Source organism: Lithobates pipiens, unplaced genomic scaffold, assembly GCF_037356315.1.
Source record: "Lithobates pipiens isolate NorthernLeopardFrog02 unplaced genomic scaffold, aLitPip1_a1.2 Scaffold_1, whole genome shotgun sequence".
Classification (NCBI taxonomy): Eukaryota; Metazoa; Chordata; class Amphibia; order Anura; family Ranidae; genus Lithobates; species Lithobates pipiens.
In genome coordinates this window covers 75,754,844-75,767,671 of record NW_027507685.1, presented here as the reverse complement: position 1 = coordinate 75,767,671, position 12,828 = coordinate 75,754,844, and the positions used below count along the sequence as shown (strand labels likewise).

The window sequence follows — 12,828 nt, the reverse complement described above, 5'->3', positions numbered from 1 at the left end:
ACACGCCTGCTGCTGATGATGGAACATTCTCCTCAATGACTCTCATCAATGTCTCTTCTATTTCAAGAATTGTTTCCAATTCCAATATTTAAAGCTGCATTGAGCTTTTGAATGTTATTGGGAAGCAGAGAGGGGAAGTATAGTACAGGTTTCAGGAAATAAACTTTTAAGGCCCTTACACACTATCTCTTTTTGACAACAAACATGCAAATTAGCTGTTTTGGAGCAACATCCGACCATGTATACGCTCCATGGGACAAACTTTTTCATCTGACTTTTGTTGGCTGTGCGAATGGACAAACTTTTTGACAACACAAGTCCGATGGAGCAAATTCCAATTGTGTGTACACAAAACCATTGGACTTTTGTACAAAGTATAAACACGCATGCTCAGAAGCAATGCAAAAGATCAGACAACAATACAGAAGTTGACCAAAGGTGGTGCTGGAGTAATTGAACGTCCTCTTTTGAAGTGTCGTCAGTACGTTGAAACGTCACTACATTCGTGTTTGTTGCCTAAAAAGTCAGATCGTGTGTATGCAATACAAACTTACGGCCAATGCCCTTTGTACAAAGTCTGATCATGTGTATGGGGCTTAATACACATGATTGGATTTTCCGACAGGAAATGTTGGATGTGAGCTTGTTGGCGGTAAGTCTGACCACGTGTATGCTCCATCGGACATTTGTTGTCAGACTTTCCACCAACAAATGTTGGCTAGCAGGTTCTCAAATTTTACGCCAACAAATGTTTGTTGTCGGACTTTTCGATCGTGTGTAAACAAGTCCGTCGCACAAAAGACAACACACGCTCAGAATCAAGGGTGAGCCGGAAGCACTCGATCTTGTAACACTAGCATTCATAATTTAGATATCACATACGACTTGTACGTCACTACATTCGTAATTGTTGGCCAACATTTGTGTGACCATGTGTATGCAAGTTGGAGCCAACACCCTTCCAACAAAAATCCACGTTTTTTTTGTCAGAAAGTCCAATTGTGTGTACGGGGCATTACAGTCCTCCTACCAGGAAAGAATGGGAACCTTTTGGCCTGGGGATCTAAAACAACCTACTGGTGCTTTCATAATAGGGACTGACTTCCATGGGCTAAAGAATGTGTACCATGGTACCTCACTGATCCATGGGCAATTTTGGAAATGCGGGTGTTTCTTAAAGACTAGTTTCCCTTTTGGCTTTCTGCATTTGGTCACATGACATTTTGGAGCTGTGAAGGCAGTTGGTACAAGAAGTATAGTACAGAATTGTAGCACGTTATGGCAGAGCTGCCTGGCAAGCAATCCCCTGCAGCATTGTGTTGTCGGTGCTCCCGTTGGTCAAGGGCATTGCTATCTTCTCCCAGTCTTTCTTCTGAGTTCTATCTCTTCAGTTGCTTGGATGGCCGAGTCACGATGACATCACTCTCGTGCATCTTACTGCACAGGGCATTGCTGTAAATATACATTGAGCTGTGCATGCATGTCTCAGTGTATATAAACCCTGAAAGGTGGAGGGAAGGGTTTATGACAGAAGAAACAAATAGGGTCTTCTTTGTCTTAAAGTCCTACCTTTTAGGTTTAAATCCACATTAGGACCACCAGTATGAGTACTGGCCCAGGGGGAAATGCCCTTCTTCCCCTCAGCCCAATCCTCTATTACATCCTACTGATTCTCTGTGAATGTGGTGTGGTTATTGATGAATTAAAGGTTATAACCAAACTCGCATCAAGATAAACTGAGTGAACTTTCGGTCTTTAGAACAGTGGTAATATTTACCAGACAGCATAACTATCTCCCTGACTGACTTTACCTGTATTTGCTTTTTTAAAGTGACTTAAAACAAAAAGATGACATATTCCAGATATACACACAGTACTCCAGCATATGCACACACTTAGATTGCACAATATCATCTGTCATACAGAGACACAATGTAATCGTTCCAAAGTCTGCAGCATATTAAACAGTGATAAGAAGGAACAATGAATTTAATGAGGATTTTGAAATAAGCTTTGCATGTGCCAATATTTCCTGTTCATCATATTCTAATCCTAAAACTTTTCTCATAGTATTGATTCAGAAGAAAAAAAAACAGTTGCCAACAAATCATCACAATGGATAACAATTTCCTTCTTCATTGTGTCAGTGAAAATCAGGTTAATTCTTTGTATCAGCCCCTCTGATGAAGCCTACTCACAACAGATTTTAGTTCCAGTAATTAAAGGCAGCCAATCCACATTTACAGTATATTGTCAAAAAAGTATTTGGAAACATATAAACTTTAATGGCATCCTAGTCTTAGTCTGTGGGGTTCAATATTGTGTTGGCCCACCCTTTGCAGCTATAACAGCTTAAATTCTTCTGGGAAGACTGTCCACAAGATTTAGGAGTGTGTCTATGGGAATGTTTGACCATTCTTCCAAAAGAGCATTAGGGAGGTCAGGCATTGACGTTGGATGAGAAGGCCTGGCCTCGCAGTCTCCTCTCTAATTCATCCCAAAGGTGTTCTATCAGGTTAAGGACAAGATTCTGTGCAGGCCAGTCAAGTTCCTCCAACCCAAACTCACTCATGAATGTCTGTATGGACCTTGCTTTGTGCAAAGGGCCATCCTCAAACTGTTCACTCAAACTGTTTCCTCAAAGTTGGGAGTATTAAATTGTCCAAAATGTCTTGGTATGCTGTTGCCTTAAGAGTTCCCTTCACAAGAACTAAGGGGGCCAAGCCCAACCCCTGAAAAAAAAACCCACACCATAATCCCCCCTCCACCAAATGATTTGCGCCAGTGATTTGGGCAAGCAAGGTTCCTTTAAGACATGGACTTGGAATAAATTGTGTTTTCCAATAGCCACCTTTAATGCTAGCACACACTAAAGACAAAAGGGGGCAACTGTCACATGGTCTAGTTGTCTGCTGAATCGTTAGCTGTCATGATGGAATATGCACAAAGGGGTAGTAAAGTGTTGAGTTTGCTGAATGCTTTGAGAAACACTGCCTGCCACACCTGAAGGCTATTGATATTATGCTACCTGTTAATGTAAATAGCGGCCCTTCTCCACTGGTTAAAGGCTGTCTGTAAAAAAGTAAGGCTGGTCATAAATTAACAGATTCCCCCATCCACACATGCAAAGTGGATGACGGAATCATCTCTGCTGTGCTGTTGTATTCTGACAGCAGGGACTCCTCTGCCATCAGAATACACTGATCACTGCACTAATAGTGCACTAATAGAGCGGCAACTTTCCAACATTCCTGATTGACTTCTGTTGGGTGGGAGCAGGCATAGATGGATTAAAATTCTGCAGGTCCCTGCTGAACTGGCCAAATTTCATTCCATCTATTGCCAACTTTCCAGAAATAAAAGCATTGATATTTAGCCATCCAACCAAACTATCTTCAAGACATAGGATTGTGGAAGAGTCACATTGCAGGACTGTTGGATGCCTGCGCCCCCTGCTGTGCTCCGTGATATCATGCACCAGCCCCTACTTCATGTATGTGAATAGTATTGATAAGGATAGATGTCACAACATTTATGCACACTTTCTCCTGCTTTTTGTTTTTTTTTGTTTTTTGGATAGAGGCGGAAGAGATCAAATTTCTTGTTCTGGTGACACCAAACAGACAATCCCACTGAAAATCATCAAAACTGCATTGCAGTCATGTGAACCGAACATTAGGCTGGCTACCAGCTGGAGAGATTTCCCATTGCTTCCAGTACAGTCCAGAAGTGAAGGGTGATCTACTCAACAGGGACGCAGATAGCAAAATGTATGACAGAGGCTCCAACCATTCCAAAAAAGTATGACAGAGGCTCCAACCATTCCAAAAAAGTATGACAGAGGCTCCAACCATTCCAAAAAAGTATGACAGAGGCTCCAACCATTCCAAAAAAGTATGACAGAGGCTCCAACCGTTCCAAAAAAAGTATGACAGAGGCTCCAACCATTCCAAAAAAGTATGACAGAGGCTCCAACCATTCCAAAAAAGTATGACAGAGGCTCCAACCATTCCAAAAAAGTATGACAGAGGCTCCAACCATTCCAAAAAAGTATGACAGAGGCTCCAACCGTTCCAAAAAAAGTATGACAGAGGCTCTAACCATTCCCTGCTCAATCAGAAAATAAAGTGTTTTGTTTGGAGTTGGGCTTTAAAGCAGAGTTCCACACATTTTTTAGTTTATTAAACGTCAACAGCTACAAAAAGTGTAGCTGCTGACTCTTAATAAACAGACACTCACCTGTTCCACAGTCCAGCGATGCGGCCGCCCGGAGCCTTGCTCCTCTCCCCCTCCTCTCTGCCGGCGTTGTCATAGCTGCTGTGGGCACCAGGCCATGATAGCACTTGGCCACGGCACGCACTGCGCATGCGCGAGTGACGCTGCACTCTGCTAGAGCAGGAAGAAGGAAGTGGGACAGGAAGTCTCACTCTAAACTAAGTACCCATCCCCCCTATGCCAAATGTGGCATGTCAGGGGGTGAGGAGTGCTTAAAGCGGAAGTTCCACTTTTGGGTGGAATTCCGCTTTAACATAATTTTAGCACTGAAACCCCAGTGACAGTGTCAGGAACAGAAGGGTGTTCAGGTAGTGGATGCTTGGCTGACTTTGACGGCTGCAGTATACAGTACAGCTAAGGGCCCACTGAAATCACACGGCTTGCATTATTGTGGGCATTATATGTGAGTCCTGGTGTGCATTGTAAACAGACGCTGCTATGCAATGCAATGCCTTATTAAAACAAATTGCAACGCTTACTATTATTATTATTATTTTTTCCAACTTAAACATGATTCATATGCATTGCAGCATGTTGGGATGCTGAGCAAAAATGCTAATTGTCCTACTTTTTTTTAAGCACGTTGGTGTGAACCAGTGGTCCCCAAACTGTGGCCCTTTGCTTTCCTTTATCTGGCCCTTGGGGCACTATTCCTCCCTTTGACACCAACAATGAGGGCATAATTCTTGCCACTGACACAAGCAATGGAGGATTATTCCTCCCACTAAAACCAATGATGGGGCACAATTCCATCCACTAACACCAATGATGGAGCACTATTCCTCCACTGACACCAACAATGGGGCACTATTCGTACAAATGACAGGAATGATGGGGCACCATTCCTCCCACTGATACCAACAATGGGGCACTGTTTACTCCCACTGACACAAGGACATTTTTTTACTCCCACTGACCACATTCCGGCCCCCTTAACAACTGAAGGACAGTAAACTGGCCCTTTGTTTAGAAAGTTTGGAGTCCCCTGGTGTGAACTAAAGCCCTAGCACATTACGTCTGGTACACATGATGAGATTATCAAACGAATGATCATCTTTTTTTTTTTTTTTTTACATGCTAGTCTCCATATTGAAAATTAAAAGGTCCTAAAAGTACAAAAATTCTCGTACAACAAAATTTTTTTTTGAAAGTGATGTCATTTATTGTATTGTATTTGTATCCGAAAATCATATGATTTGATATCATACAAGAAAAATATTTGTGTTTGTCCCTTCGTATAATTTCAGACGAAAGCTAATCGTATGATTGCTTCGAAAGTGATATTTTTTTGTACGATTTTCTGATCGTGTGTACTAGGCTTAAAGTGGAAGTTTAGGAACAAACTAACTAATTCTAATTCTACTCTATGCCACATTCTAAGACGAATCTATCTAGCCCTGTAAAGCACAAATCGCTGTACTTACCTGTTCTGCAGTCGCTCTGGTCCAGGCTCCAATGGCAGATGCTGAGTGCAGCAGAGAAGCGACAATGGCTGCGAAATGCCTGGCAACTAACATCACTCATAGAATTACTATGGGGCTTTTGTCTGCTGACTCTCCTGCACACGCCTACACAGTTGCCACTGACTCAGCGTGGGACCAGAGCGGCTGCAGGGCAGGTAAGTACAGCGATTTTTGCTTTACAGGGCCAGATAGATTAGTCTTAGAACTTACACTTTAAGGTATGTTTTTGCCTTCTTCTTGCATTTGGACTGTGTTGGCCAACATCGTCCAACACTGTTGGCTTGAGCGAGCCATGAACTGCTTTCTCAGAGTTGTCTCTATGTGACAGACTTTCCTAGTCCAAGAAAGTTATAAAAAATGGAACTAAACTGTATACAATGTAGCAAAACCCATCCCATCAAGCATGTGTATGAAAAGTTGTTATTATGTATAAATAGATGTAAAAAGCAAGTGTGCTGCATATGCGTTCAGACTTTGACAAGAGGCTCATTGGCGATAATTACAAAGTAAGGTTGAATAAAGACACCAGTCCATCCAGTTCAACCTGAGTGAGTGTCTACAATTGTCCCTATCCCTGCACACTCACATTGGTCCCTACACCCTCAAGGAACCCACAATCCAAGGTTCCCATTCATATACTAGGGCCAATTTTGGACAGAAGCCAATTAACCTACCAGCATGTCTTTGGAGTGTGGAAGGAAACCGGAGTACCCGAAGGAAACCAATGCAGGCACAGGGAGAACATGCAAACTCCAGGCAGGTAGTGTCATGGTTAGGGTTTGAGCCAGCGACCCTTTTTACTGCTAGGCGGAAGTGTTAACTTCTACACCACTGTGCTGCCCCTAAATAAATCATATGATTTGATATAATATTCGTATATATATATATATATATATATATATATCGGGTCGGGCTTTAAAACCTTCAAAGTCTCTTCAGAGACAGGTGAATACCCTACCTTCAGACTGCCCCGCTGCACTTTTGCTAAAGCCTGTGGTTTTCGCGTGGGTTAGCTATGCTTTCCCATAGACTTCTGTGAGATCCTGTGGTTTTGGTGCAGTTTCAGAAAGTGCACCAAAATGCCTGCATTCTGCATCTTTGGTGCACTTTCTGAAATCGTAGCAACTGGGTCAGTGTGAAGCTGCCCATAGCATCATTAAACTGTGTATTTTAATCATTTTATATTCATTTTGCTCTGTTCCTGTTTGTTACTCCAGCCATGTGTGACACCTCTAATCTTTCCATTTTAATTTTAGATGACATATTACCAATATATGCCTATCCTCACTCCATGGGGAAGTCTGTCACTGGGGGTTACATCTACCGTGGATGTCAAATGCCTAACCTCATGGGGCGCTACATCTTTGGAGACTTCATGAGCGGGTGAGACTGAAACTCAGAACCATAACAGGCTGACACTAATTTAAAATCTCTTTTTAAATTTGACACTTTTTAAACAAATATCACTAAGAAACACACAGTAGAGCAGATTTACTAAAGGCAAATAGACTGTGCACTTTGCAAGTGTGTAGCCAGGTGCAGTCCAATTTCTCCACTGCAGGTGGCGCTCAACCACAGAGGCATAGAGGGGGGACAGGAAGTCATGGTTTCCGGGGTCACTGGGGAAGTTATCCGATTTTATGCTGCCGTCCCATGTGAGCCATCTTAGGTCGGGCATAGCCTATTAAGGCCCTGGCTCCCAGGTTTGGCACTCATTCGTATTTGGGTAGTGTAGGGACAGGTTGCCCATCTGTCAGGGACAGTATTGGTCGCAGTTAAGATTTTAGACGAGAAGAAAAAGCTTAGGGCTCACAATCTCCTTGGACATCTTCCCGTTTGAGTATGAGACGCCCAGGCCAGATTCTGATCTCCAGATGGATGCTTTCAGTTAGGCGGATACCTGCTCCGCTACGCGCTGTTGACATTCGTGAGTGTTCGTAATTGGGCCTTCTCCCACCAGGTTTGTTGTGGACTGTTTTTCCCTTTACTACAATACATGTCCTCCCAATTGCACTTGGACTGTGTGTGAGTTATTGCCGTCGCCACACTGCACCTACCCACAAGTTGCTCCAGAGCTTAGCAAATGAGGTTAAGCTTCAGTTTACAAAGAATGCACAATAACATTCAAGGAAAATTCACACGTTTGGGGGATCGAGGTCAGCAAAGCTTCCCCTCATTTACTAAGCTCTGGGGAACCTGCACTTGCAAAGTGTACAGTCTATTAGCCTGTAGTAAATCAACCCCAAAGACTCTCCTACTGTTACATAGACATGTGCAATTCATTTTGATCCAAATGTAAATTCAGACAAATTTTGGGTTATTCAGAGATTCGGATGTATCTGAATCTCCAAATGAAATTTAGTAATGAATTTAGTTGAAATTTGTTTAATTTTGTTTATTTTATTTGTGTTCTAATGTCTTCCAAATTTTTGGAACGATTCGAAATTTGGATCAGTCGATAAATGATCGACCGATTTGAGTTCTGTGTAAAGAATAGCTGGTTATTAAGCAGCGGGCCAAGATGCTGGTTGCCACGTACATAACAACCAATGACTCATCAGCTGTCCCCCCCCCCCGCCCACATTCAATTTTCAATCCAGCCCAAATTTTTTTTTTAAATGGCATGGGGTCAAGCTCCAGAGCCCCCGTGCCACAAAGCACCTTGTCCCTATGTTGATGGGGACAAGGGCCTCTTCGCTACCTGGGCAGTGGTTGTGGGGGGTCTGCGGATGGGGGCTTACTGGAGCCCCCAGATCCTGCCCCCCCATGTAAATGAGCATAAGGGGATTGAATAGCTAAGGGTTGGAGTCACCTGTTGATGTCAGTGTGTGACCCTGCCCCCTTGTGACATCACCAACAGGGACATGCTGGGTCAATGATGCCATCAGGTGACTCTACCCCTTAGCTATTTAAGAAATGTCAGATGGAGGCGCAGGCAGTCGGCGGGGAGCCTTCGATGAGGCCGAAGGTTGTTGTTTTTTGGGATACAGTGTTGTGATCAACCGGGGAAGTTTTTTCTTTATTTTTTAATACAGGAATTGTCAAAAACTTGTGTTGTGTCCTCATTCACTTTTTACACTTTTTTGGTGAATAAGTAGGCCATACTCATTCACATGGGGGGCAGATCTGGGGGCTCCCTTGTTAAACTAGGGTTTCAAATTCCGCTAAGCCCCCCCCCACCTGCAGACCCCCACAACCACCACCCAGGGTTTTGGGGAAGGGGTCTGGTATGGTTCAGGAGGAAGGGGGAGCGATCACTCTCCCCCTCCCCCCTTTCATGGCCTGCTGCTCTAATAAGGGACTGCTATAGATTTTAAGGAGGACCCCACGCTGTTTTTTTCCTGAATTTTCTATTGCCGTCATTCTTTTGTTTTACGCTTCTGCTCTCAGCGGGAAGCCTGCTGACAGTTAATGAGTCATCGGTTGTTAAGGACGCGGCGGCCGGCTTTCCAGCCCGCTCCTTAACAACCAGCTATTCTTCACACAGAATTTGAATCAGTCGATCATTTTTCTACGGATCCTAATTAGATTTGTCCTGAAAATTTGAAATTTGTTGGAAAATGTATAAACAAAATTAAATTAAATATAACGAAACTAAATAAATTCCAAAATGTGTCAACAAAATGAAATTTAGTAACATAACGAATCTATCCAAAAAGAAACATATTTTTACGTTTTACACATGTCTAGTGATACATGGGCCCTTGCCTCTCACAAGACAGTTCATTGCCCTTTCTGGTGACACACATAGGACACTAAGCTAAATATAACATCCATATTAACCATATTCATGATTTGCTTTGCTCCAGACGCCTGATGTCACTGAAAGAGGACAAGGATGGCCAGTGGCAGTACACAGAGCTCTGTATGGGACCAGCTCGGGACTGCAACTTTCCCAAACTCATCAATGGCTACTACCCTTATATTATATCATTTGGAGAGGATGAGGCAGGTAACATTGGGAGACAACATAGTAGGGAAAGTAAATGGAATATATACAGTGTATAAGACTGTATATAGGTTAAAAAGAGAGCAATAAAATGAATTGTGTGGCATGATAAGAAGAGCTGCTAGTATTAGATGTGTGGTGGCTAACTAGTTGTAACACTTACTTTGTAGTAACGTGGTCCCAGTTTCAGTCTCCACCAGAACACTATTTTTATGTAGGTTAATCTAATTTTTATAGGTTGCTTCTGGTTGCTACAGTTTTTTTTTACCAGTCATTTGGGCGGTGATGGCCTGTCCATTAGGGGTGCACAGGCGTGGCCCCCCTATCCATGCATCTGGCCCCCTAATCTACATCCAGGACACCAGATGCGTGGATTCCAATGGGGTTTTTTTTTTTTTTTTTAAGCACTTGATTAGAGCCAGAGGCTCTAATAGGCTTTATAGGCTCTGGGCCCTGAGCCCACCCAGTTGTGTGACAATAGCGAATAAATATTTGCCATTGCCACACTGATTCTCCTCCTGGCCAATCAGGAAGCGGGCCCTGAGATCTGACAGCCAGATTGGCTGAAAGAACAGGCGATCTTATTGGCCGCCTAAGAGGAGGAGGAGGAAGGAGGAGAGGCACGGCCACCGCGAGGAGACTCACAAAAAGCAGCCGCCCATCGCCTGAAGGGAAGCGCTGCCTGCTTAAAGGGATAAGGACGGGGGGTTGGATTGACCTGACCGACCGGTGGGGGGGGGGGGGGGGCACTGTGGGTGCATTGTTTGCCGCTCCCCCATAAATAAAAAAAACACTAGAAGCCACTGCCTTTGGGGGACTGATGTAAATATCACTAAGTAATTGGTTTGCATGAAAGATAATATTTAAGGGGACCTCTAGAAAAACCACAACATTACATAACAAATATGCAATGTGAATAACTATTTAACCAAGTTTTCTTTCTGTTTTTGGGTATATCATTTTGAAGAAATTGTCATTTCACATGATTTCAAGCCTGAAGCTTGTGTCTGACATTGTTCTTTTTCAGCCTTCTTAAAAACTAACCAATGTGGCCAGAGAAAAACTGGAAAAACTGGAAATCTACACATATTCAGTACAGGCCATTTGCAGTATGTTAAAAACATCCATGTGCTTAAAACCTTAATGATTTTTACCTGGAGGTTTCCCTTAAAATATATTTTCAGAAACAACTGCAAAGGTAAAATGAATGCAGAAATGCAGTACTTGCTTGCTGTCCATAGTCTAAGCTTGCTGTTGGTGCTGTCTCTAAGTTAGGCCTATAGACAGACCAGGGAAAGAAGACAACTGGTTCTATTAAGTGGTTAGTGGTTTGGATTTTGTCACACAAATTAAAGGCCCTGTTCACACCTGAGTGATTTAAAGCTTCACCACTCTACACTAGGATTCCAGTTATCCTCAATATACCTGAGCATAGTGTTGCTTTGAAGCTTTATTCCCATCATTTGAAAAAGTTTGAGGCAGGGTCTCATGTTTTGGACCTATTACCATCAATCAGAGCACCTAAAAATAATGCAAAAACATGCTTTTAGGGCATTTGCTTATCTCATAACTAGCTTTCAATTGGGCAAAAAAAAAACAAAAAACCCAGGCCTGAAAACCCAAGGCTCAGCTCAAATGTGAATTGGATCTTACCACCTGCAACAATTACACCTAAAATTGTAGGAGAATGTGTACACTGCTCAGGTGAGTGTTAAGCCATGCAGCGTGGGTGCTGGCTCCGGCTTCCCACCATTGAACACGAATATGGAAGAAAATTAGCAGCACACCTCCAGGAGCTTGAATGAAGAAAGGTCCATTATTCACATATGCCAAAGATATTCCAGAGGTAAACAGGATACAGGTAGACGCATTTCACACTCAACGTGCTTGTTCACTCTTGTTGAGTGTGAAACGCGTCTACCTGTATCCTGTTTACCTCTATCTTTGGCATATGTGAATAAAGGACCTTTCTTCATTCAAGCTCCTGGTGGTGTGCGGCTGATTTTCTTCCATATTTAATTGCATACACCTAAAACACAAAGCACGTATTATCAGTAGAATGATCGCTGTTTCATACTGCTTTTTTCTCTCTTTTCAGGAGAACTCTATTTCTTGTCTACGGGGACACCCAGCGCTGCAGTGGCTGCAGGAGTCATGTATAAAATAGTGGATCCATCCAAGTAAATAACTGCTTACATATTTATTAACTGGTGTTGCCAGATGGGGGGGGGGGGGGGGTATAAAGTTTAGCTCTGATTTGAAATAAAAAGAAAACATATAAAATATCAGAGGATGCCCTTTACCACACTTCCAAATAGTGAAGTGGTTGGTTGCTGTTGGTAGAGAAGGAAGTGGTTTCCAGGGATCCACAGTGTGCTTTGTTAAGAAACCTATTTTTGTTTGTGCATTTTCAGTTTTGTAGAAACACACTACAGTCCATTTAACATGGTTTCCTATGGGTCATGTTCACATCTATGCATTTTATGGAAAGGGCCAGGGACTTTTTTTTTTTTTCCTGGTTTTTGGTTCCATAGACTTGAATTGATCAAAAATTGTATTGAAAAGTGCAACATGCACCTGGAATATGCAAATTTCAACCTGCATAGGTGTGAACCAGACCTTAGAAGATTGTGACAATGTATAAATAATGGTGTATGAGATGAAGTGTTTCTACAAATTCAGTGGGAAAAATTTTTTGTGAAAACTATGTGGAGAAATGTCACCTATTTTGGGTAAGGCCTATACTGCCTAATGGTAGATCTAGCCCTGCTTATTTTAGTATCTATGTATAGTAGGGTTGCCACCTTTTCTTCAAGTTAAACCCAAACACTTTAGCGGTTCATAGAAATGAGTTTTAATAGTATAAACTATAGATATATTTTGCAATTAAATAACATTTCTAATCATATGAAGTTAATCACAAGAGTCCCCCTTTACATCTGAGTCCACACAGTACCCCTTTTACTTCTGAATCTGCAGATTTCCTTTACACTTACACTAAGGCTGCTTTCACACTGCAGCGGGAGCGGCGTCGGCGGTTAAGTGCCGCTATTTTTAGCAGCGCTTTACCGTCGTTTTAGCGGCGGTGTGCGGGTGGTTTTAACCCCCGCTAGCGGCCGAAAAGGGGTTAAACCCGCCCGC

The 12,828-nt window shown here is 42.7% G+C and overlaps 1 protein-coding gene across 1 annotated transcript in view; it reads left to right on the top strand.

Annotated features, from left to right (window-relative positions):
• LOC143935249 (HHIP-like protein 1) overlaps nucleotides 1-12,828 on the top strand; it is a 77,859-nt gene that overhangs the window by 45,194 nt on the left and 19,837 nt on the right. The window contains exons 5-7 of the mRNA XM_077459004.1: nucleotides 6,995-7,121; nucleotides 9,548-9,690; nucleotides 11,786-11,867. Of these exons, the coding sequence (XP_077315130.1) occupies nucleotides 6,995-7,121; nucleotides 9,548-9,690; nucleotides 11,786-11,867 (352 nt within the window). The remainder of the gene's footprint in view (nucleotides 1-6,994; nucleotides 7,122-9,547; nucleotides 9,691-11,785; nucleotides 11,868-12,828) is intronic.